The 24127-nt window shown below is 44.1% G+C and overlaps 1 protein-coding gene across 7 annotated transcripts in view; it reads left to right on the forward strand.

Moving 5' to 3' along the window:
- The window catches only part of PRKCZ (protein kinase C zeta), a 646661-nt gene extending 627213 nt beyond the window's left edge, over window positions 1-19448 (forward strand). For all 7 annotated transcript variants that reach the window (XM_063943062.1, XM_063943064.1, XM_063943065.1 and 4 more), the window contains 2 exons: window positions 15855-15970; window positions 17202-19448. In XM_063943062.1, the coding sequence (XP_063799132.1) occupies window positions 15855-15970; window positions 17202-17289 (204 nt within the window). In that variant the 3' untranslated portion in view covers window positions 17290-19448. The remainder of the gene's footprint in view (window positions 1-15854; window positions 15971-17201) is intronic.
- Window positions 19449-24127: the final 4679 nt, after the last annotated feature.

Below are 24127 nucleotides of genomic sequence, written 5' to 3' on the forward strand. Positions count from 1 at the left end.
ATCCCAACCGCCGGGATGTTAACCACTCCCCGTATCTTCATCTTGATCAGCATCAACATGTATGGTCAGATTGCATTTGTGAAATGCTGGAAATCTTACTTGGAAGTTTATAATGCCCTTTAAATAGCGTATAACCCTTTTCACAGCAAACCAATCCATTTGGCCTGACTTTGAGGCTCTTCTACATAAGGTTCTGGTGACAGCAGCAACTACAGCAATTTTTCTACTGCTTTTCTATATTTCTGATAAACGGTTAATGAATAAGTTGTTTCATTTATCTTTTGTCTATACTCCATGGGAGTGCTTGCTGGTTTGGCATCTTGCATCCCTATAGCCTCAGTTATCTCCTGTATTGTGGGCATTTAATTTGGAAGAAAACTTGGGTAATGTGTTACGTTCTGAGGTCTTTTATCTCAAAATCCTGCTGTGAGGCATGTAAAATTTAGATTTTTCTCCCCTTCTTGCTCAAAACATCCTACAAGTTCGTCCACATACTGTATGTACATGAGTGGATGTGTCCACCACTGTCACTTTGCTGTGTTCCTTACACAATGATCCTACTGTATATGAGCACTTAGATATCCCATGCTCTCGCAGCCTGCATCGGACCATACAGACTTTTCTGCAGTTTTTATACTAGGTCTTGCCTTTGACAGTCCTCAACTCCTGGAGGCCGCTCCATGGAAATATTCTCCATGTGTTCACATGCAGGAACGCTGTTTTGACATGGGTCAGATTCACTTACATTTTCTTTGTTGTTGTCATTGTAAATACTGACTCTAGCGTGCTTTTCTACTGGAGAAAACATCATCAATTCACACATTTGTGATGTCCCTTAGCCACTAGCCTGGCTTTGTACCATTTAACTTTGGCATCTGTGTTATAGTTACCTGTGAACGTCTATTTGCTACCTATGGCGTTTCTCCCTGTTGGCAGTTCTGAGTAGATTGAAGAAAAGATCTGCATCAAATGACAAAACTTCACCACAAGCTAGGGGTCTGCAGCTATGAACTGAGGATCTTCCACCAATATAGTTCCATAAAGTGAATATAAGAAAAACATGAATATAGCGTACACTGTGAGGCAATCAACAAACAAGTGAGATGCTCACCATTTGGTGTACAAAATTGCACCTTGGGTTAAACTGCACTGATCCCTGCCGGCAGTCATGGTTTGCAACATTATCTCCTGGAATTCCAGCTGCTATAGCCCTGAATAGGCATATGGAACTCAGAATTCTTTTTGAAGGGGCAATAACTTACAAAGCAAACCATGCCTTGTAAGTGATTGCCACTTTCAAAAAAAAAAGTCAGCGTTCGTGCGGCATCCCGCACGGCCACCAAACTCGGGTGTCATTACATCCAGCCTAGTTTGTTCTTCTGGCCCTCTATCATAGCTTCCCAATACTTGGCGTTTATTCTGCAATACTTCCCTGCAAGGAAGCTGCTCTGTAGGCAACAGCATGTTGGAACCAGTGCCATGGACAACCAGGGCCTCAGCAGAAGGAAAGCCTTTCTCCTTGTTCTGACATCTGTGTAAGAAAAGAAGTGAATCTGAATTGATTATGTAAATAGTTTTGTTCTAAATAGCAGAAATGCTAGCCCTGTGTACTGTCATTTATCACGTTTATTTTGATATCCGGTCTCTAGGTCGACCACTATTGGTCGATAGTAACTAGGTCAACAGGGTTTCTAGGTTGACATGTTCTAGGTCAAAAGGTCGACATGAGTTTTTCACAATTTTTTTTTCCATTTTTTGAACTTTTTCATACTTTACCATCCACGTGCACTACAATTGGGAATAGTAACCTTGCCCGAAGCATGGTGAGCAGACACAGTACAGTAATTGGGGTTCCCAGTCACTGTACGAAAAAAACGACACCAATTTTTTTTTTTTTTTTAAACCTCATGTCAACATTTTGACATGTCGACCTAGAAACCCTGTCGACCTAGTTACTGTCGTCCAATACTGGTCGACTTAGACACTGTCGACCTAAGTGTGGTTGACCTTCCATACCACACCTGTTTATTTTACGCCTCCAGTTCTATACAGTTGTCAGTACACGTTAGTTGAACTGTTGTGTAGGATTGGGGATGAGCAGGGGGTGGCACTCAATATCCCGGCTGTCGGGATCCCGGCGCTCAGCATACCGGCCCTGGGATACTGACAACTATTTTCCCTCTTGGGGTATCCACGACACCCCTGGAGGGAGAATAAATAGCGTGGCACACGTAGCGGGGTGTGGTATGGTATGCCGGTGGTCGGGCTCCCGGCGACCAGCATACCGGCGCCGGGAGCCCGACCGCTGGCTTACAGACAGTGTGGCGAGCGCAAATGAGCCCCTTTCAGGCTCGCTCGTGCTCGCCACGCTGCGGGCACGGAGACGCGCGCCACGCTATTTTATTTTCCCTCCAGGGGGGTCGTGGACCCCCACGAATGGAGAATAAGTGTCGGTATGCCGGCTGTCGGGATTCCGGCGCCGGTATACTGTGTGCCGGGATCCCGACAGCCGGCATACTGAACCCCACCCCACGTAGCGTGCCACCGTGCCCGCAATGGGCTATAATGCGCTTGCTTTGCTGCCGGCATTCCGGCGGTCGGGATCCCAGCGCCGGTATGCTGGACGCCGGGATCCCAACAGCTGCGCAAGTGTACTAGACCCTGAGTAGGGATGGTAAGAAAGTCCTGATTGGTCTGTAGTGAGTATAGATAGTACAGAATTATAGGGATGTAATTAGGGGTTGATAGTGCCAGCAACAAGCCCCAATTGTACCAGTGGTACATACTGTATGTGGGAGGTGCAAATTTGGATTGTGGGTTTTTTTTTAATTTTTTATTATTTAGCAGATAACGTCTGACATAACAGTGATAGGAATAAATCCGATGCCGTATTAGCAGGGAACATCCACAGAGCGCCTCCTTACCGCCAGTACTGTACTCTGAGAATATAGATAGCTTATCCATAATGTCATTGTGCCAGACAATGGCCTGGAAATATACAGGCTGACACATGGACACTGCGATGCAATGGTTATATACAGTGGTGAGAAAAGAAGTTGATTCTGTTTAATACTCAGTGCATAAACTACAGGCAAATATCTGTGTTCTCCTTATTCATATTGTGTCCCTCTAGCCCAGTTCCATGTATCTGTGTGTATGGTCTGCTATGTAGCGCTGTTTCTGGTGACCTGGATGAATAATTATGTGTATTTGTAATATTTTAATCTTGATGCCTTCCGGAACAGCATTTTCATCCACTTTAAACCATTTATTAGCTAAATTGGTAGGAAATGATGGTTGCTGATTAAAATATAGTCCAGTGATTGAACAATTTCCTGGTAAGCAGCCAAGCCACATACGTGTGTATCCTGTATGTCTCCATGGTCTGTGTATCCACAACGATGTACATGCCATCTTTAGTTTTCTCTTATTATTTTCTTAATCTATCGTCCATCAAAAGAAGTGTGACTTACAAGTGGTTTTCCAAAACAATATTTTCTAAATAAAATGTAATAAATGTATAATTGGTGCTTATTATTATTATCATTACATTTTATTTATAGGGCGCCACAAGTGTTTCGCAGCGCCGTACAAAGGACAGTACAGGGAGACCAAACTTAGCATAACAGTAAACAAATAACAAAAATGGAGTGCAGGTAACAAAGAGCACTACAATTCTCAAAACATAATACAGCTTAGATGTAAGTAGCGAAGGAGTAATCATTGTACTACTTGGGGCTGGCGGCCATAGATAGAGAGGGGCCATTTACCAGCACGAGAAAAAGCAGGTAAAGATGGTCGCTGAGTGAAATGTGTCAAGAAGAGGGCTTAGACAAGAGGAAAGAGGGCCCTGCTCTGAAGAGCTAACAATCTAGTGGGGAGGGGCAACAGACAGATGACATGAGGTGCAAGCAAGCAGGTAGAAGCCTGATGGTGGTATACGAGCAAAGCAGAGATGTCCAAGGCATGGGGCAGGGGGATGGAGGAGCAGCCTAAGGACTAGGTTATGCATTGGAGGGGTACGCTTTGATAAATAGGTGGGTTTTCAATGCCCGTTTGAAGCTTTGCAAGGTCGGGGAGAGTCTAATGGAGCGGGGGAGCGCATTCCACTGAAGGGGTGCAGCACGGGCAAAATCCTGAACTCGTGCATGGGAAGCAGTGACCAAGGCAGAGGAGAGGCGACGGTCATCAGCCGACCGTAGTGGGCGGGAGGGTGTATGAAGGGAGAGGAGGTTGGAGATGTAGGGAGCAGTGGAATTAGAGATGGCCTTGTATGTGAGGGTGAGGAGTTTGAAGAGGATTCTGTAGGGGAATGCTTACATGATCCACAGTGTTAGTGTAGATTAAGACACTATTTACTGCCTTCAACTCAATTCTCATTTGGCCTCTGATTACATTATTTGTAGAGAGGAGTGTTGCAGAATGTAGGCACTCTGTGACTAAGAGGGAGACTTATTATAGTGTGAAGACATAGTAGCTGCTACTGACGTTTTACAGGCAGTATTTAAAAATTGACCGTAGGAACTGATTGGTTAGCATATCTCCCTCCATCTTATACAAGTGAAAAGGGACACATTCCTTCCGTGCATGAAGTTAGGGGGGCATGGCCTCATAGGAATACCGTGATTGTGAGCCAGGGCTCCTTTTTCCGTCATTGTGGCGGCATGCCTAGCACTCGGAGAGCTGTAGGAGCCTCCAGTCCCTCTCTGAGGTGAATAGATGCAGTGTGCATCTAGTCACCACAGAGCAGCGAGTGAGTAGGGGCCTCCCAACTCCCCACCATCACCACAGGCAGGATGACAGGACTGTCCCACCAAATTTGGGACAACTGAAGCATGGGTTAGTACTTTATCTCTCTCCAAGCTTTGATAAATCTCTCTCTATGTTGTGCACAGACTTTGTATATGAGATTCTGTCCATTCCCCCATAGGCATTTGCTTGGCATACTCTCTGCAGATTACTTTACCATGGTTCTGCATTGTTTCTACAACGTGGCTGAGGGGCATATGCATCTACAGCTGATCTCTGTTATCAGTGTGAAAACATGGGCAATATGAATACCATATCTCACATTTTCTTGTTTAGATGTATTCTGTGCTAAAAACAGAACAGAAAGCAATATTTGATATGATATGGGTTAGCAGCCCCTTTCATGTATATATAGACCATTGCCTTCTGTGACCACTGACCGACTCTCCTGGATTATGTAAAATAGAAAGAGCTATATACTTGTTGAAGATGCTATTTGTAACCTATAGTGATTACAAATAGCCAAATAAGATTTTGTTTCACTTTCTAGACTTTCACTAATTATGTAAAAGCAATCAAGGAAAAGTAGGGGGGTTATTTTTGTTGTTTTTAATTGTCTAAATGAAATTCTCTTTAAATATATTCCTGAAAACCAAAATAAAGTTCTATTCGTTTTATTTCTACCATTATAAATGGTCAGAATTTCCTCTTCTATTTCTTGTTAAGTGATAGCAATTAAATTTAGTTAAATAATTTCTAAGACGAATGCTGTACTCCTTCCTCACCATTTATTTTTCCTGAAATGAAGTAAATAATAAGAATTTACTTACCGATAATTCTATTTCTCGTAGTCCGTAGTGGATGCTGGGGACTCCGTCAGGACCATGGGGAATAGCGGCTCCGCAGGAGACAGGGCACAAAAAGTAAGCTTTTAGGATCACATGGTGTGTACTGGCTCCTCCCCCTATGACCCTCCTCCAAGCCTCAGTTAGGTACTGTGCCCGGACGAGCGTACACAATAAGGAAGGATATTGAACCCCGGGTAAGACTCATACCAGCCACACCAATCACACCTTATAACTTGTGATCTGAACCCAGTTAACAGTATGACAAACGTAGGAGCCTCTGAACAGACGGCTCACAACAAATAACAACCCGATTTTTTTTGTAACAATAACTATGTACAAGTATTGCAGACAATCCGCACTTGGGATGGGCGCCCAGCATCCACTACGGACTACGAGAAATAGAATTATCGGTAAGTAAATTCTTATTTTCTCTAACGTCCTAAGTGGATGCTGGGGACTCCGTCAGGACCATGGGGATTATACCAAAGCTCCCAAACGGGCGGGAGAGTGCGGATGACTCTGCAGCACCGAATGAGAGAACTCAAGGTCCTCCTCAGCCAGGGTATCAAATTTGTAGAATTTTGCAAACGTGTTTGCCCCTGACCAAGTAGCAGCTCGGCAGAGTTGTAATGCCGAGACTCCCCGGGCAGCCGCCCAAGATGAGCCCACTTTCCTTGTGGAATGGGCCTTGACAGATTTAGGTTGTGGCAAGCCTGCCACAGAATGTGCAAGTTGAATTGTGCTACAAATCCAACGAGCAATCGTCTGCTTAGAAGCAGGAGCACCCATCTTGTTGGGTGCATACAATATAAGCAGTGAGTCAGACTTTCTGACTCCAGCCGTTCTTGAAATATATATTTTCAATGCCCGGACCACGTCCAACAACTTGGAATCCTCCAACTCGTTAGTAGCCGCAGGCACCACAATAGGCTGGTTCAGGTGAAACGCTGACACCACCTTAGGCAGAAAATGAGGACGCGTCCGCAGTTCTGCCCTGTCCGTATGGAAAATCAGATATGGGCTCTTATATGATAAAGCCGCCAATTCTGATACTCTCCTGGCTGAAGCCAGGGCCAGTAGCATGGTTACTTTCCATGTAAGATACTTCATCTCCACCGATTTGAGCGGCTCAAACCAATGGGATTTTAGAAAATCCAAGACTACATTAAGATCCCACGGTGCCACTGGGGGCACAACCGGGGGCTGTATATGTAGTACTCCTTTTACAAAAGTCTGGACTTCAGGAACTGAAGCCAATTCTTTCTGGAAGAAAATCGACAGGGCCGAAATTTGAACCTTAATGGACCCCAATTTGAGGCCCATAGACAATCCTGTTTGCAGGAAATGTAGGAATCGACCCAGTTGAAATTCCTCCGTGGGGGCCTTCCTGGCCTCACACCACGCAAAATATTTCCTCCAAATGCGGTGATAATGTTGTGCAGTCACCTCCTTCCTGGCCTTTACCAGTGTAGGAATGACCTCTTCCGGAATGCCTTTTTCCTTTAGAATTCGGCGTTCAACCGCCATGCCGTCAAACGCAGCCGCGGTAAGTCTTGGAATAGACACGGTCCCTGCTGAAGCAGGTCCCGTCTTAGAGGTAGAGGCCACAGATCCTCCGTGAGCATCTCTTGAAGTTCCGGGTACCAAGTTCTTCTTGGCCAATCCGGAGCCACTAGTATCGTTCTTACTCCCTTTTGCCGTATAATTCTCAGTACTTTTGGTATGAGAGGCAGAGGAGGGAACACATACACTGACTGGAACACCCACGGTGTTACCAGAGCGTCCACAGCTATTGCCTGAGGATCTCTTGACCTGGCGCAATACCTGTCCAGTTTTTTGTTGAGGCGGGACGCCATCATATCCACCATTGGTTTTTCCCAACGGTTCACAATCATGTGGAAGACTTCTGGATGAAGTCCCCACTCTCCCGGGTGTAGATCGTGTCTGCTGAGGAAGTCTGCTTCCCAGTTGTCCACTCCCGGAATGAATACTGCTGACAGTGCTATCACATGATCTTCCGCCCAGCGAAGAATCCTTGCAGCTTCTGCCATTGCTGTCCTGCTTCTTGTGCCGCCCTGTCTGTTTACGTGGGCGACTGCCGTGATGTTGTCCGACTGGATCAACACCGGCTGACCCTGAAGCAGGGGTTTTGCCAGACTTAGAGCATTGTAAATCGCTCTTAGCTCCAGTATATTTATGTGAAGAGACATCTCCAGGCTTGACCATACTCCCTGGAAGTTTCTTCCTTGTGTGACCGCTCCCCAGCCTCTCAGACTGGCATCCGTGGTCACCAGGACCCAGTCCTGTATGCCGAATCTGCGGCCCTCTAACAGATGAGCACTCTGCAACCACCACAGAAGAGACACCCTTGTCCGTGGCGATAAGGTTATCCGCTGATGCATCTGCAGATGCGATCCGGACCATTTGTCCAGCAGATCCCACTAAAAAGTTCGTGCGTGGAATCTGCCGAATGGAATCGCTTCGTAAGAAGCCACCATCTTTCCCAGGACTCTTGTGCATTGATGCACAGACACTGTCCCTGGTTTTAGGAGGTTCCTGACAAGTTCGGATAACTCCCTGGCTTTCTCCTCCGGAAGAAACACCTTTTTCTGAACCGTGTCCAGAATCATTCCCAGGAACAGCAGACGTGTCGTCGGGGTCAACTGAGATTTTGGAAAATTCAGAATCCACCCGTGTTGTTGCAGCACTAGTTGGGTTAGTGCTACTCCGTCTTCCAGCTGTTCTCTGGATCTTGCCCTTATCAGGAGATCGTCCAAGTAAGGGATAATTAATACGCCTCTTCTTCGTAGAAGGATCATCATTTCGGCCATTACCTTGGTAAAGACCCGAGGTGCCGTGGACAATCCAAACGGCAGCGTCTGAAACTGATAATGACAGTTTTGCACCACGAACCTGAGGTACCCTTGATGTGAAGGGCAAATTGGGACATGCAGGTAAGCGTCCTTTATGTCCAGGGACACCATAAAGTCCCCTTCTTCCAGATTCGCTATCACTGCTCTGAGTGACTCCATCTTGAACTTGAATTTTTGTATGTACAGGTTCAAAGATTTGAGATTTAGAATAGGTCTTACCGAGCCGTCCGGCTTCGGTACCACAAATAGCGTGGAGTAATACCCTTTTCCCTGTTGTAGGAGGGGTACCTTGACTATCACCTGCTGAGCAAACAGCTTGTGAATGGCTTCCAATACCGTCGCCCTGTCCGAGGGAGACGTTGGCAAAGCAGACTTTAGGAACCGGCGAGGGGGAGACTTCTCGAATTCCAACCTGTAACCTTGAGATACTACCTGTAGAATCCGGGGGTCCACCTGTGAGCAAGCCCACTGTGCGCTGAAATTCTTGAGTCGACCCCCCACCGTTCCTGAGTCCGCTTGTAAGGCCCCAGCGTCATGCTGAGGGCTTTGCAGAACCCTGGGAGGGCTTCTGTTCCTGGGCAGGGGCTGCTTGCTGCCCTCTCTTACCCCTTCCTCTGCCCCGAGGCAGATATGACTGTCCTTTTGTCCGCTTGTTCTTCTAGGAACGAAAGGACTGCGGCTGAAAAGACGGTGTCTTTTTCTGTTGGGAGGGGGTCTGAGGTAAAAAAAGTGGATTTTCCGGCAGTTGCCGTAGCCACCAGATCCGATAGACCGACGCCAAATAATTCCTCCCCTTTATACGGCAATACTTCCATATGTCGTTTGGAATCCGCATCACCTGACCACTGTCGCGTCCATAAACTCCTTCTGGCAGATATGGACATCGCATTTACTCTCGATGCCAGAGTGCAAATATCTCTCTGCGCATCTCGCATATAAAGGAAAGCATCCTTTAATTGCTCTATAGTCAATAAAATACTGTCCCTATCCAGGGTATCAATATTTTCTGTCAGGGAATCCAACCAGACGACCCCAGCACTGCACATCCAGGCTGAGGCGATGGCTGGTCGCAGTATAACACCAGTATGAGTGTATATACTTTTCAGGGTAGTTTCCAGCCTCCTATCAGCTGGATCCTTGAGGGCGGCCGTATCAGGAGACGGTAACGCCACTTGTTTCGATAAGCGTGTGAGCGCCTTATCCACCCTAGGGGGTGTTTCCCAGCGCGCCCTAACCTCTGGCGGGAAAGGGTATAATGCTAATAACTTTTTTGAAATTAGCATTTTTCTATCTGGGTTAACCCACGCTTCATCACATACATCATTTAATTCCTCTGATTCAGGAAAAACTACAGGTAGTTTTTTCACCCCCCACATAATACCCCTTTTTGTGGTACTTGCAGTATCAGAGATATGCAAAGCCTCCTTCATTGCCGTGATCATATAACGTGTGGCCCTACTTGAAAATACGTTTGTTTCATCACCGTCGACACTAGATTCAGTGTCTGTGTCTGGGTCTGTGTCGACCGACTGAGGTAAAGGGCGCTTTACAGCCCCTGACGGTGTCTGAGACGCCTGGGCAGGTACTAACTGGTTTGCCGGCCGTCTCATGTCGTCAACTGATTTTTGTAATGTGCTGACATTATCACGTAATTCCATAAACAAAGCCATCCATTCCGGTGTCGACTCCCTGGGGGGTGACATCACCATTATCGGCAATTGCTCTGCCTCCACGCCAACATCGTCCTCATACATGTCGACACACACGTACCGACACACAGCAGACACACAGGGAATGCTCTTATCGAAGACAGGACCCCACTAGCCCTTTGGGGAGACAGAGGGAGAGTTTGCCAGCACACACCCAAGCACTATAATATATATGGGAACAACCCTATATAAGTGTTGTTCCTTATAGCCGCTTAAATATATAAAAATATCGCCAAAATATGCCCCCCCTCTCTGTTTTACCCTGTTTCTGTAGTGCAGCGCAGGGGAGAGTCCTGGGAGCCTTCCTCACAGCGGAGCTGAGCAGGAAAATGGCGCTGTGTGCTGAGGAGAATAAGCCCCGCCCCCTATTCCGGCGGGCTTTTCTCCCGGAGTTTTAGACATTTGGCATGGGTTAAATACATACATATAGCCTTAATGGCTATATGTGATGTATTCTTTTGCCATAAAAGGTATTATATATTGCTGCCCAGGGCGCCCCCAGCAGCGCCCTGCACCCTCCGTGACCGTCTGGTGTGAAGTGTGTGACAACAATGGCGCACAGCTGCAGTGCTGTGCGCTACCTTCATGAAGACTGAAGAGCCTTCTGCCGCCTGTTTCCGGACCTTCAATCTTCAGCATCTGTAAGGGGGGTCGGCGGCGCGGCTCCGGGACGAACCCCAGGGTGAGACCTGTGTTCCGACTCCCTCTGGAGCTAATGGTGTCCAGTAGCCTAAGAATCCAATCCATCCTGCACGCAGGTGAGTTGAAATTCTCTCCCCTAAGTCCCTCGATGCAGTGAGCCTGTTGCCAGCAGGACTCACTGAAAATAAAAAACCTAAAAAACTTTTTCTAAGCAGCTCTTTAGGAGAGCCACCTAGATTGCACCCTGCTCGGACGGGCACAAAAACCTAACTGAGGCTTGGAGGAGGGTCATAGGGGGAGGAGCCAGTACACACCATGTGATCCTAAAAGCTTACTTTTTGTGCCCTGTCTCCTGTGGAGCCGCTATTCCCCATGGTCCTGACGGAGTCCCCAGCATCCACTTAGGACGTTAGAGAAAAGTATTTAAGTAGACCGTTCAATGTAAGAATGTTTCAGATTGTAAAACGTGTATACTGAGTTCGGTGTGCAAGGTGAGCAAACTTTCACGTCTGTACAAATCATATATATAAATGATCAATCTGACCCAGTCAATTTTTGCAAACTCCCGACAGCCAATCAGGGTTCACCTTAGGGAGAGAATCTGTAGCAAATTAGAGTTTAATCTACTTGTGGGTAACACTGCACTCAGTCCACTCACCCGTAACTTTTCAATGAACCCCATCAGTGGGAGTGTATTTAAATTGACAGCGTAGGGATATTCATTCATTAGTCAGTCAGATGGTAAAACACATGGGAATAGGGTTATACATCATGCAGAAAAGCCCAGCATTAGAGTACATTTAGAATTGCAAAGGAACGTGTACCATGCTATTCTCCCTCTGTGGGTATCCACGACAGGCTATTCTCCCCCTGTGGGTATCCACGACAGGCTATTCTCCCTCTGTGGGTATCCACGACAGGCTATTCTCCCTCTGTGGGTATCCACGACAGGCTATTCTCCCTCTGTGGGTATCCACGACACCCATAGAGGGAGAATAGAACCTGTGGCGAGCACAGCAAGCCACCGTGCCCACAAGGGCCTTTCTGGCTCTCGCCCCACTGCCAGTATTATGGTGGACAGGATCCTGATGACGGGATCATTACAGCTGGGATCCCGTCCGCCAGCATTTCATACTGATCCCAGTATAATAAGATATCTCCATGGTCAAGGGCTCCTAAGAGTAAGAAATTTAGTTACTTTCACAGTAAAATACTTCTCATGTTGTAATTCACACTTACACGAATGTTCTAAATACAACTATCAGTGAAAGTGGTATTTCTACTAAATATATAGCTGTTTTGCAGCTGAGACAAAAGATTTCTTTTGGTTTTATTTAAAATTGGGGTTAAGCCAGTTTAGGTAACTTAAGTTACAAATGCTGTCTTTAATATAATAAGTAATAAGATATATATTAACACCTGGATCAGCAGTACTTATTCTGAGAAAGTGTGCTCAGACCTCCATGAAAGGAAGGCAACCTCGCTGAGTATTGCAGTCACAGAAAGGCAAACGCGCAGAATACTACCCAGTCATCAAAAGAAAAGCAGCCGCGCCGAGTACTGCCCAGTCACGGAAAAGTAGGCAGTCACGACGAGTACTGCCCCGTCACGGAAAAGTAGGCAGCGGTGTGGAGTACTGCCCAATCACGTAAAAGAGCGCAGCCGCGCCGAGTACTGCCCAGTTACGGAAAGGTAGGCACCCGCGCCAAGTACTACCCAGTAACAGAAAGGAAGGCAGCCGCGCCAAGTACTGCCCAGTCACGGAAAGGTAGGCAGCCGCGCCGAGTACTGCCCAGTCACAGAAAGGTAGGCAGCCGCGCCGAGTACTGCCCAGTCACAGAAAGGTAGGCAGCCGCGCCGAGTACTGCCCAGTCACAGAAAGGTAGGCAGCCGCGCCAAGTACTGCCCAGTCACAGAAAGGTAGGCAGCCGCGCCGAGTACTGCCCAGTCACAGAAAGGTAGGCAGCCGCGCCAAGTACTGCCCAGTCACAGAAAGGTAGGCAGCCGCGCCGTGAATTGCCCAATCACAGGGAACGAAGTGTAGATTTGATTACTAGACAGTGATTCGGCAGTGGCTCTTATAGACTTAGGGAAGGAGGTGCCACTCTTGGGCAAGGAATGATTGAACATACTCCATTGTAAAGGAGATATTTGGTAATTGAGCTGTAGACTGATACAGAGAAAACATGGACAGAGTTCAACTAAAGGAAAAATGTAGGTCAGTGGTGAGTAAGACTTCACATGGCTTTCATTGCACAACATGAAATTGCAGCTCTTGTTCTGCTCAGTAAAGTGGAGTATGATTTACCAATACACATTTCTAGATTAATCATTGTCTTTACGTCATATGTAAAGATTTAAATCCCTGTACAATACTCAGCATAGAAAGCCTACTTGCCTACTACCCAGCAGCTTGTTAATTTCTGCCTTGCAAAGTGCTTGTCGGGGGAATTGTTTGAAAGGACCCAGGAGGCTTTTATACTGCTTACATTTTACTGGTGCACATCGTGTTGTCCCTCAGAAATGGCCACTAACCTCCTTCTGTATCTTGTACTCAGTCTCGGATTAGGTGACTAAGGGGTCTATTTACTAAGCCTTAAATAGAGATAAAGTGGACGGAGATAAAGTACCAGCCATTCAGCTCCTAACTGACATGTCACAGGCTGGGTTTGAAAAATGACAGTTAGGAGCTGATTCACTTTTATCTCCATCCAGGGCTTAGTAAATAGACCGCTAAGGACCTTATTCAGCTTCAGTTGCAGTTTTGCTAATTTATGCAATGCGATTACATCGCTGAATTTGTGGAAGCCCCCCTGCATCTGCAGCCAGTCTAAGAAAACAGGCGCAGGACGGCCATTTTTCGGGCCGCAAACAGAACTGTACCTGCGCATGCACAGTGGCCTCAAAAATGGGAGAATGCGGTCTCATTTCGGGTGCGTCCTAACCCGAGTCAGGCCCTAAGTGCCACTAGGACATTCTGCAGGATCCGGCTCTTCAGCAAAGGAGGATTAACCCAATCATAAAACATGCTAAGGGTTAAAGTTTGGCCAACAGTTTCAACGCCATTCAGTGACACTCCATGATGAAAAATGTGTATATATATATATACACACACACACACACACGCAATTCAGTTGATCACTAGAAGTCCTGGAATGCTGCCTGTGCAATACCTTATACGGTATGTACAGTATATATATATATTGCAATCTGGGCAATGTTTAGTTTTTGTTTTTTGTTTTTTTTTTCTTCAGGTTTTATGGTTTGCACATAGAATGTGATTTTATTAGTGAAGTTACATATCACATCTGCCACAGACGGCACTCAGACTCGCCTTAATTTCTTTGACATATAGAAACATGGCTATGAACACAAAATAAATACTTTATACATTTTAAGGGACATTTGTTTAAGCAGGGTTGTTTATTCTGGTCCTACATTGCTTGCCTAAGCAACACACAGGGAAAGATGTGCATTCTATTGCTCAGCCACCACACCCCACAATACCTACAAAACTCTTTCCACAGGAACAGCAAGTTAAACCTATAACAAGAATTATTATCATTCAAGGGAATACATGAATAAATGTTTTGTTACTCAAAACCCATCGCTTGGATCTTTGTGTGTGCACAATACACAGATGTGTCCACATACATCTACCTTTCTGCATGGTAAAGAACCTTTCTAGGCACGCCATGACGTTGTGTGACTCTGTAGCACAGAGCGTCTTTTTGTGCAACTTTTTCCATTAAAATGCGTCTTATTCACAAAACACTGTGAATAGGACGCACAAGCAGACGGATTAAAATTATATGCGGCATGCCACTATTGATGTGCAACCGTGGCTGTATCTTGTATGCTACAGAGTTTTCCTAGATAATATAGGCAAACCACACATCATTTTAACCAGCAGTCTGCTTGTGTGTCCAATTAGTATAATGATGTAAATAAAACACATTTTCGGGGGTAAAAAGATGCAGGAGCTAACAGGGTCGCATGGAACAAACGTTCTTGAATCATAGATCCCTAAAATATTAGGGTTTTTTTTTTCACAGCACTCCTCAGCTAAAAGTTTTTTATTGTAAATTCAGAAAAAAAATGATGAAATAATGTAAATTCTGCTAACCAGTTATGTGGTGGAGATCAGGGATTCTACTTGTCCATATATTTTATAATTGGCAGCCACCAGCACTGGTTTGTCCCATTGCATTGGTCATACATAATTTGAATTGGTCCTGGGTCACTAACTAATTCAGCATGAGTTGTAGTTGTGCGACTAATCGCACAACTACAACTCACTACATGAGCATGCGGGGGGACGCCCAGCACCGGGTAAGTCCACCCTGCATGCCGGGGTCCTGCCTCCCCACTGACATGCAAGCGCTTCGCTCAGCAGCGATTAGGGATGCCCCCTGCCTGCTCAGCCTAGCTGAGAAGGCAGTCAGCGGCAGCCATCTTTTGGCACACAGCCGCCACAGCCCGCTCCACGAACTGTCTGAACACGCCTCCGTTGTCCGGACCACGCCCCCAAATGTTGTATCGGCACCCACAAAAAGCGGCGTCAACGCCTCATCACCGCCCACCGACAGTACGTAGACTGCGTTCTGAAGAGATCGCAGTTTAAGACCTTGCGCATACTGGCGTACGCACATTTGCTAAAATATGCTAATAGTGATTTTAGCAAAATAAGGAACCGTGCTGAATCGGCCCCAAGTGTCAAAACCACTGTTATAATGTGCAGACGATAGGCATGTCACTCTTTATTGACACCTGCTGCTCGGAAGTGGTACTTCAGCAGCGTTCTTTTTCTTGCCTTGACATCTACAATGACATGGACACCTTTATGTTTTTGATAAAGATTTTAAAATGAGTTTATAGAAAAGTGGTCTCACAACATACATTTCAGTACCCTTGCCTATTCATGAAACAGGGCGAGATTGGGCACCCAATATTCATCTTGAACCCTGTTTGCATTGATAGGGATGTAAGCTTTGAAAAGCATATTGTGGAAAAACATTTTCTCTTCTTTCTAGCTGGAGAAGAAGCAGGTTGTTCCTCCGTTCAAACCCCAGATCACCGATGATTATGGTTTGGAGAACTTTGACACTCAGTTTACCAGTGAGCCAGTGCAGCTTACTCCAGATGATGAGTACGTATGGAAGAATAATATGTTCTTTATTGTATAATTTGATTATTTTGCTCATTTATTGGTGAGTTCAGAAAGTGATTTGCTGACCTGGAAACCACAGTTTTGTACAGCAAGGACATTCCCAGGCCACCTAGCATAAACATAAATAGGGAATACTCTTCCATACACTAGTGCGTACCCAGTCAGAACCCCGCACGACCTCACTCATTACAACAATATACTGTGTGAGCGTAACCCCGCAGTTTCCTGGTCATAGAACCCAGCTTTCTAAAATGTTGGTATGACCTCACCATGTGCTCATTATTTATAAAGGAACAAGTATCATGTGCTATTAAAATCCATGTTACCAACATAATTCTGAACGCTTTTCAACATGTCTTTAGAACAGCCCATTTATCTTCTTGTTCCAATAACTGTAACCTTTACAAGGCAAACCATATACTACCTTCAGTAGGATTTATACTCAAGTCTTAAAATGTGGAGCATATCACAGAATCATACATTATGCTGCATAAAGTACCTTATTTCTAACAACAGAAGGAATTGACAAACTTTTGGTCAAAACATAAATAACCTTCACATCCATCCATATGCTCCTGTGTGACATTGATATAGTAGTCACAGTGTTGCAGGAATATAGATAAAAATGGGTGATAGTAATGATAAATGGGCATTGTGCCCCTATAAAATGAAAAGATTGAAAGTGCATCGGACAAATACATTATTATCTTTAGAAGTGTTTGTCCTGCTGATTACAGAATTGTAGTTCAATGGCTGACGGATAATACCATGAACATACACATTTCTTCTAGATAAAGCGCTGGTGGCTTTGTTTCTATGTATGAGACAAGGAATATGGGCACGTTAATAAATGCAAATAGCCAGTGGAACATGAGCATAATATAAGCCAGTGGTTCTCAAACTCGGTCCTCAGGACCCCACACAGTGCATGTTTTGCAGGTAACCCAGCAAGTGCACAGGTGTATTAATTACTCACTGACACATTTGAAAAGGTCCACAGGTGGAGTAATTTATTTCACTTGTGATTCTGTGAGGAGACCTGCAAAACATGCACCGTGTGGGGTCCTGAGGACCAAGTTTGAGAACCTGTGATATAAGCTATGTAGATTGTTATAGAGAAATGTAATTATGCTTATGTATATTTATAATGGTGCAATTATGTTGCATTTATACATGAATTGTTAAATAAGATTATTATTTTTTTGTGCAGAGACGTAATAAAACGAATAGACCAATCGGAATTTGAAGGCTTTGAATATATTAACCCTTTGTTGATCTCAACGGAAGAAACCGTATGAAGGACTGCAGCGGAAATGGACAAACAATGTGATTGATCCCAAAATTGTATTCTTAACTACAGTATATGCATGCGAGGCTGGAAAACTGATGCCAGGTTCTTAGTATGGGCCAGCACTACAGGATTTGCTGCTGAAAATCATCTACAATGGAGATGTTCATAATGGACCTCTCCCTGGGTAGTAGCTGCTCTCTACATCAAGAGATGGTTCTCCGGCTGAACAAGGGATTCACTTTTTGTGCCTGCCTCCTGAAGGGTCTACAGTGTATGTAAATTCCACCTGAGGGCGCCCGTGTGGAAGAACTGTTTATTCAGGCAATCATGTAAGCAAGCCGCTTCCATTAGTGCATTAGATGCCACATGCTGCAGTCCTTGGAAACCGATAAGAAAGAGAAAGTGAAGGAACTGGCAGAATCTGGACTGGTGGCTTTCTCTATTTGTAAATCTGAGTATTTAAAAGAGCTGTGTATCTATTGGTTACATACAAAATTTGCATTGGCCGCAAACGTAAGCAAAGGAATTACACTGGAATTACTAAGAGTAGATATGGAAGATTTGGATTAAAACATTTAAAAAAAGTAAAGGCAATAAAAACCAAAACAATTTGTTGGGAGGTGAAAAACAAATTTGCACATTTTGAATGGCTTTCTAGAAATTAACAATGTAACGTGCCTAACTTTAGCTTGTAGTGTGTGACATTTTGCTAATTTGATAAACTCAATGCAGTATTCCATGCAGACAAAACCGCCCAGCCATTGATCCCAATAACACATCCCTTCGCCTTAACAGGTAGAATGCAATTCTTGTATATTCCCCATCCTTGTCCTAGTCAAGCACACATTTTGTAGACGTTCGCTTCGATTTTGTTTTATCGCTACTGGTGGGAAGGCAAGTCCCCAGTCCGTAGCATATCTGATGTCTCATGCGTTACACAGGAAAAGCCGGGAGTCACAGAGCTAAAGGTTAGGACAACAGAGACAGGCTAGTTCTTAGATCTGCATTTACTGAAATGTAAACTCAAGTAAGCTAGATGGGTGCATTTTATTTATATCAAAGTCTTAACCTACGATACTAAATAGACTGCTTCATCTACATTTGCTTGGGCTATTACATACTTTTAGCACCATTTATTTATTTTTTTAAATCAGAACTACATTAAATTACTTTTGAGGTTCTGCAAAGCGATCATAGAAAAAAAATTCCCTTGCTGTTGCCCATTTTTTTTTTCTTATAGTTTAAATCTTTATTAAAAATCAGTAATAAGCACACAAAAGAATCATCAGTTGTAATGGTATAAAATCTAATGGTTAATAGATACTGATGTTCTTTCCTAAACCTTAGTTTCATACTCGCATCATGTTTGGACTGTAAATCAAAGCATGTTCTTTGTGGACTACAAATATAGAAGCCCCTGAGTTCTCGATCATTGCAATTTAAGACCAGCTCACTTTAATCTTTCTCCAAATCAGTGTGGATTTCCAACGATTGGAGACATTCTAAACTTGCTCACTCAAACTTTAACAAGCCACTAAGATATTTAAACAAGAAACAAGCCAAATTTGCACATCTTTGCGGTACTTTAATGTCGAACAAGGAGTAAGCTGTGTGTCAGACCAAATTATACCGCATCAGGGATGGGAACAAGAGATTTGGTCCTGTGTAACTTCATGTTCTTGTTTTGTGAAGGATAAATAACGTATATTTGCTGAAAGTTTAACATAAAAAAAGAAAAAAAAAATACTTGATTTTATACATTTAATTTAAGGCATTACAAATGTTCCTGTGTTGCCAAATAGTTTTGTTGCTCATATGCAAGTGTATGAAAAATGTTTTGTTCATGATGAAGGGGAAATTTTTTATATATATATAAAAAAGTACTTGTTTTATAAATTAAATGAAGGCTGGAATTGTGGTTCGGGAGGGGACTAATATATGAAACATATTGCTCTGGTAATTATCTAGTTGTCTTATTTGGAATAGTAAATTAACATTATAGCTAATTTAATGATTGTAAAGCAGTAAATATGTTCTTGTAGTTTTGTAAATTTAAATGAGTTAAGACCTTACAAAGTTAATTGTGCAGAAGATGGTATACTAATCCATTAAACAATTTAAGATCATTTATATTCTTGCACATTAAAAACTTTATTGAAAAGTAAACGGCCTTGTTTTTCCATATACGGCACCTGACTGCATTTTCCCTTTACCTCACTTAGTAAACTCCAAAGAAAAAAGTTAATACGTGTGGGACTAAAATAGCTCCAATTATATGAAACTACTGGCACTTTTATATACAGTCTGCAGCAAAAAAAGATTGTTGGTATACAATAAGAATGGTATCCGGTCTATAGATCTACACTAAAAAGGTCTACAGTCAATGGGGGGGAATTCAATTGTTTGAAAAGTTGGTTGTCTTGTTTTTTCCTGTCTATCAGATAGGAAAATAGACACCCAACTGACTTTTCAAACAATTGAATACCCCTCATTAGGTCTATCATTAAATGAGGACATGCATTACAGTTCAAAACGTCTACACACATGGTCGAAACAAGTTTTTTACACTTTTATTTCCCATTTTTTCAACTTTTTCATACTTTACCATCCACGTGTACTATGATTGGAAATAGAAACCTGTGCCCGAAGCATAGTGAGCAAAGCAGTACACTAACAGGGCTTGTTTGTGGCAGAAAAGTTACAAAACACCCAAAAAACAAATTGTCGACCTTTTGACCCTGTTGACCTTGTCTAATGTCTACCTATTCTGTGTAGACCTTTTAACCCTGTAGATCTAATAATCCACACCCAATAAGAACTATCTGTGAGCTATTGTTTACTAGAAATGAGCGGGTTCGGTTTCTCTGAATCCGAACCCGCCAGAACTTCATGTTTTTTTTCACGGGTCCGAGCGACTCGGATCTTCCCGCCTTGCTCGGTTAACCCGAGCGCGCCCGAACGTCATCATGACGCTGTCGGATTCTCGCGAGGCTCGGATTCTATCGCGAGACTCGGATTCTATATAAGGAGCCGCGCGTCGCCGCCATTTTCACACGTGCATTGAGATTGATAGGGAGAGGACGTGGCTGGCGTCCTCTCCGTTTAGAATTAGAATAGATTAGAGAGACACTTGATTTACTAATTTTGGGGAGCATTAGGAGTACTCAGTAGTGTACAGTGCAGAGTTTTGCTGATAGTGACCAGTGACCACCACTTTTATTTATAATCCGTTCTCTGCCTGAAAAAAGCGATACACAGCACACAGTGACTCAGTCACATACCATATCTGTGTGCACTGCTCAGGCTCAGGCCAGTGTGCTGCATCATCTATTATCTATATATAATATTATATATATGTCTGACTGCTCAGCTCACACAGCTTATAATTGTGGGGGAGACTGGGGAGCACTACTGCAGTGCCAGTTATAGGTTATAGCAGGAGCCAGGAGTACATAATATATTATATAGTGAGTGACCACCAGACACACAGTGCAGTTTATTTAATATATCCGTTCTCTGCCTGAAAAAAAGCGATACACACAGTGACTCAGTCAGTCACATACCATATCTGTGTGCACTGCTCAGGCTCAGGCCAGTGTGCTGCATCATCTATATATATATTATATATCTGTCTGACTGCTCAGCTCACACAGCTTATAATTGTGGGGGAGACTGGGGAGCACTACTGCAGTGCCAGTTATAGGTTATAGCAGGAGCCAGGAGTACATAATATTATATTAAAATTAAACAGTGCACACTTTTGCTGCAGGAGTGCCACTGCCAGTGTGACTAGTGACCAGTGACCTGACCACCAGTATATAATATTAGTAGTATACTATCTCTTTATCAACCAGTCTATATTAGCAGCAGACACAGTACAGTGCGGTAGTTCACGGCTGTGGCTACCTCTGTGTCGGCACTCGGCAGCCCGTCCATAATTGTATATACCACCTAACCGTGGTTTTTTTTTCTTTCTTTATACATACATACTAGTTACGAGTATACTATCTCTTTATCAACCAGTCTATATATTAGCAGCAGACACAGTACAGTGCGGTAGTTCACGGCTGTGGCTACCTCTGTGTCGGCACTCGGCAGCCCGTCCATAATTGTATATACCACCTAACCGTGGTTTTTTTTTCTTTCTTTATACATACATACTAGTTACGAGTATACTATCTCTTTATCAACCAGTCTATATATTAGCAGCAGACACAGTACAGTGCGGTAGTTCACGGCTGTGGCTACCTCTGTGTCGGCACTCGGCAGCCCGTCCATAATTGTATATACCACCTAACCGTGGTTTTTTTTTCTTTCTTTATACATACATACTAGTTACGAGTATACTATCTCTTTATCAACCAGTCTATATTAGCAGCAGACACAGTACAGTGCGGTAGTTCACGGCTGTGGCTACCTCTGTGTCGGCACTCGGCAGCCCGTCCATAATTGTATATACCACCTAACCGTGGTTTTTTTTTCTTTCTTTATACATACATACTAGTTACGAGTATACTATCTCTTTATCAACCAGTCTATATTAGCAGCAGACACAGTACAGTGCGGTAGTTCACGGCTGTGGCTACCTCTGTGTCGGCACTCGGCAGCCCGTCCATAATTGTATATACCACCTAACCGTGGTTTTTTTTTCTTTCTTTATACATACATACTAGTTACGAGTATACTATCTCTTTTTCTTTGCGTCATGTGCTGTTTGGGGAGGGTTTTTTGGAAGGGACATCCTACGTGACACTGCAGTGCCACTCCTAAATGGGCCCGGTGTTTGTGTCGGCCACTACGGTCGCTAATCTTACTCACACAGCTACCTCATTGCGCCTCTTTTTTTCTTTGCGTCATGTGCTGTTTGGGGAGGGTTTTTTGGAAGGGCCATCCTGCGTGACACTGCAGTGCCACTCCTAGATGGGCCCGGTGTTTGTGTCGGCCACTAGGGTCGCTAATCTTACTCGCACAGCTACCTCATTGCGCCTCTTTTTTTCTTTGCGTCATGTGCTGTTTGGGGAGGGTTTTTTGGAAGGGCCATCCTGCGTGACACTGCAGTGCCACTCCTAGATGGGCCCGGTGTTTGTGTCGGCCACTAGGGTCGCTTATCTTACTCACACAGCGACCTCGGTGCAAATTTTAGGACTAAAAATAATATTGTGAGGTGTGAGGTATTCAGAATAGACTGAAAATGAGTGTAAATTATGGTTTTTGAGGTTAATAATACTTTGGGATCAAAATGACCCCCAAATTCTATGATTTAAGCTGTTTTTTAGTGTTTTTTGAAAAAAACACCCGAATCCAAAACACACCCGAATCCGACAGAAAAAATTCGGTGAGGTTTTGCCAAAACGCGGTCGAACCCAAAACACGGCCGCGGAACCGAACCCAAAACCAAAACACAAAACCCGAAAAATTTCAGGCGCTCATCTCTATTGTTTACTTCTTCTGCACGGTTCATAGGGTGTCCACAGGGAACATCTGGATTGTAGGTGGTGGATGGAGTCCGGGCACCAACAGTAAAGCTTTCAGCGTATCCCAGAATGCCCGGCTCCTCTCCCCCATAACCCCGCCTCCAGGCCAAGGCAATCCGTTTTTAGTTGGTGCCTGCAAAAAAACAGGTGCACCATCACATCCAGTGATACTGCCATATAATTCCAGTGAAACTGCCGTATATGTCCAGTGGTACTGCCGTATAAATCCAGTCCAGTGATACTGCCATTTAATTCCAGTGATACTGTCGTATATGTTAAGTGGTAGTGCCGTATAAATCCAGTCCAGTGGTGCTGCCATATAAGTTCAGTGGTGCTGTCCTGTGCTGTATATTATTTACTCCAAAAAAGGGGTTATTAATATTTATCCAAATAAAATTTGCAGGGTTTGTCCTGTGTGGTGTAGAGGTACGCTCTCTTGTGCTGCATTTTGTTATATAACTCCAGAGAAATAATGGAGAACAAAAATTTGGAGGATAAAATAGGGAAAGATCAAGAACCACTTCCTTCTACTGCTGCTGCTGCCGTTGTTGCTGCTGGGAGTCGATCGTCATCCCAGAGGGGAAGTCGGAAGACCACTTGTACTACTTCAACTAAGCAAATGACTGTCCAACAGTCCTTTGCGAGGAAGATGAAACAGACAGCAGTGATCCTGTTGCAAAGCGGATAACTGAGGCCTTGACAGCTATGTTGGTGTTAGATGTTTGTCCGGTATCCGCCATTAGCGCAGTAGGACTGCAGTGCCAACCCTAGATGGGCCAGGTGTTTGTGCTGCTACCTCATTGCACCTCTTTTACTTCTTTGCATGATGTGCTGTTTTTTGTTTGTTTTTTTTTGTGCCATCCTGTCTGCCACTGCATTGCCACTCCTAGATGGGCTAGGTGTTTGTGCCACAAACATGAGTTGCTAAGCTTAGTCATACAGATACCTCATTGCACCTCTTTCTTCTTCTTTGCATGATGTTCTGTTTGGGGCCTAGTTTTTGAATAGTGCCATCCTGTCTGCCACTGCAGTGCCACTCCAAGATGGGTCAGGTGTTTGTGCCACACACTTGTGCTTAGCTTAGTCATACAGCCACTTTGGTGCAACCTTTTGGCCTAAAAATAAAATTGTGAGGTGTTCAGAATAGACTGGGAAATGAGTGGAAATTAATGTTACTGAGGTTATGAATACCATAGGATCAAAATTACCCCAAAATTCTGTGATTTTAGCTGGGTTTTTGTTTTTTTTCAAAAATCATCCAGATCCAAAACACAAAAGGGTGATTTTGGCAAAACCAATCCAGATCCAAAACACGAGCATGGAACTAGAACCAAAAAAAAAACCCACAAAAAGTGCCTGCCGCATGTCTCT

The sequence above is a fragment of the Pseudophryne corroboree genome, chromosome 10 (assembly GCF_028390025.1).
Source record: "Pseudophryne corroboree isolate aPseCor3 chromosome 10, aPseCor3.hap2, whole genome shotgun sequence".
In the NCBI taxonomy this organism is placed as follows: Eukaryota; Metazoa; Chordata; class Amphibia; order Anura; family Myobatrachidae; genus Pseudophryne; species Pseudophryne corroboree.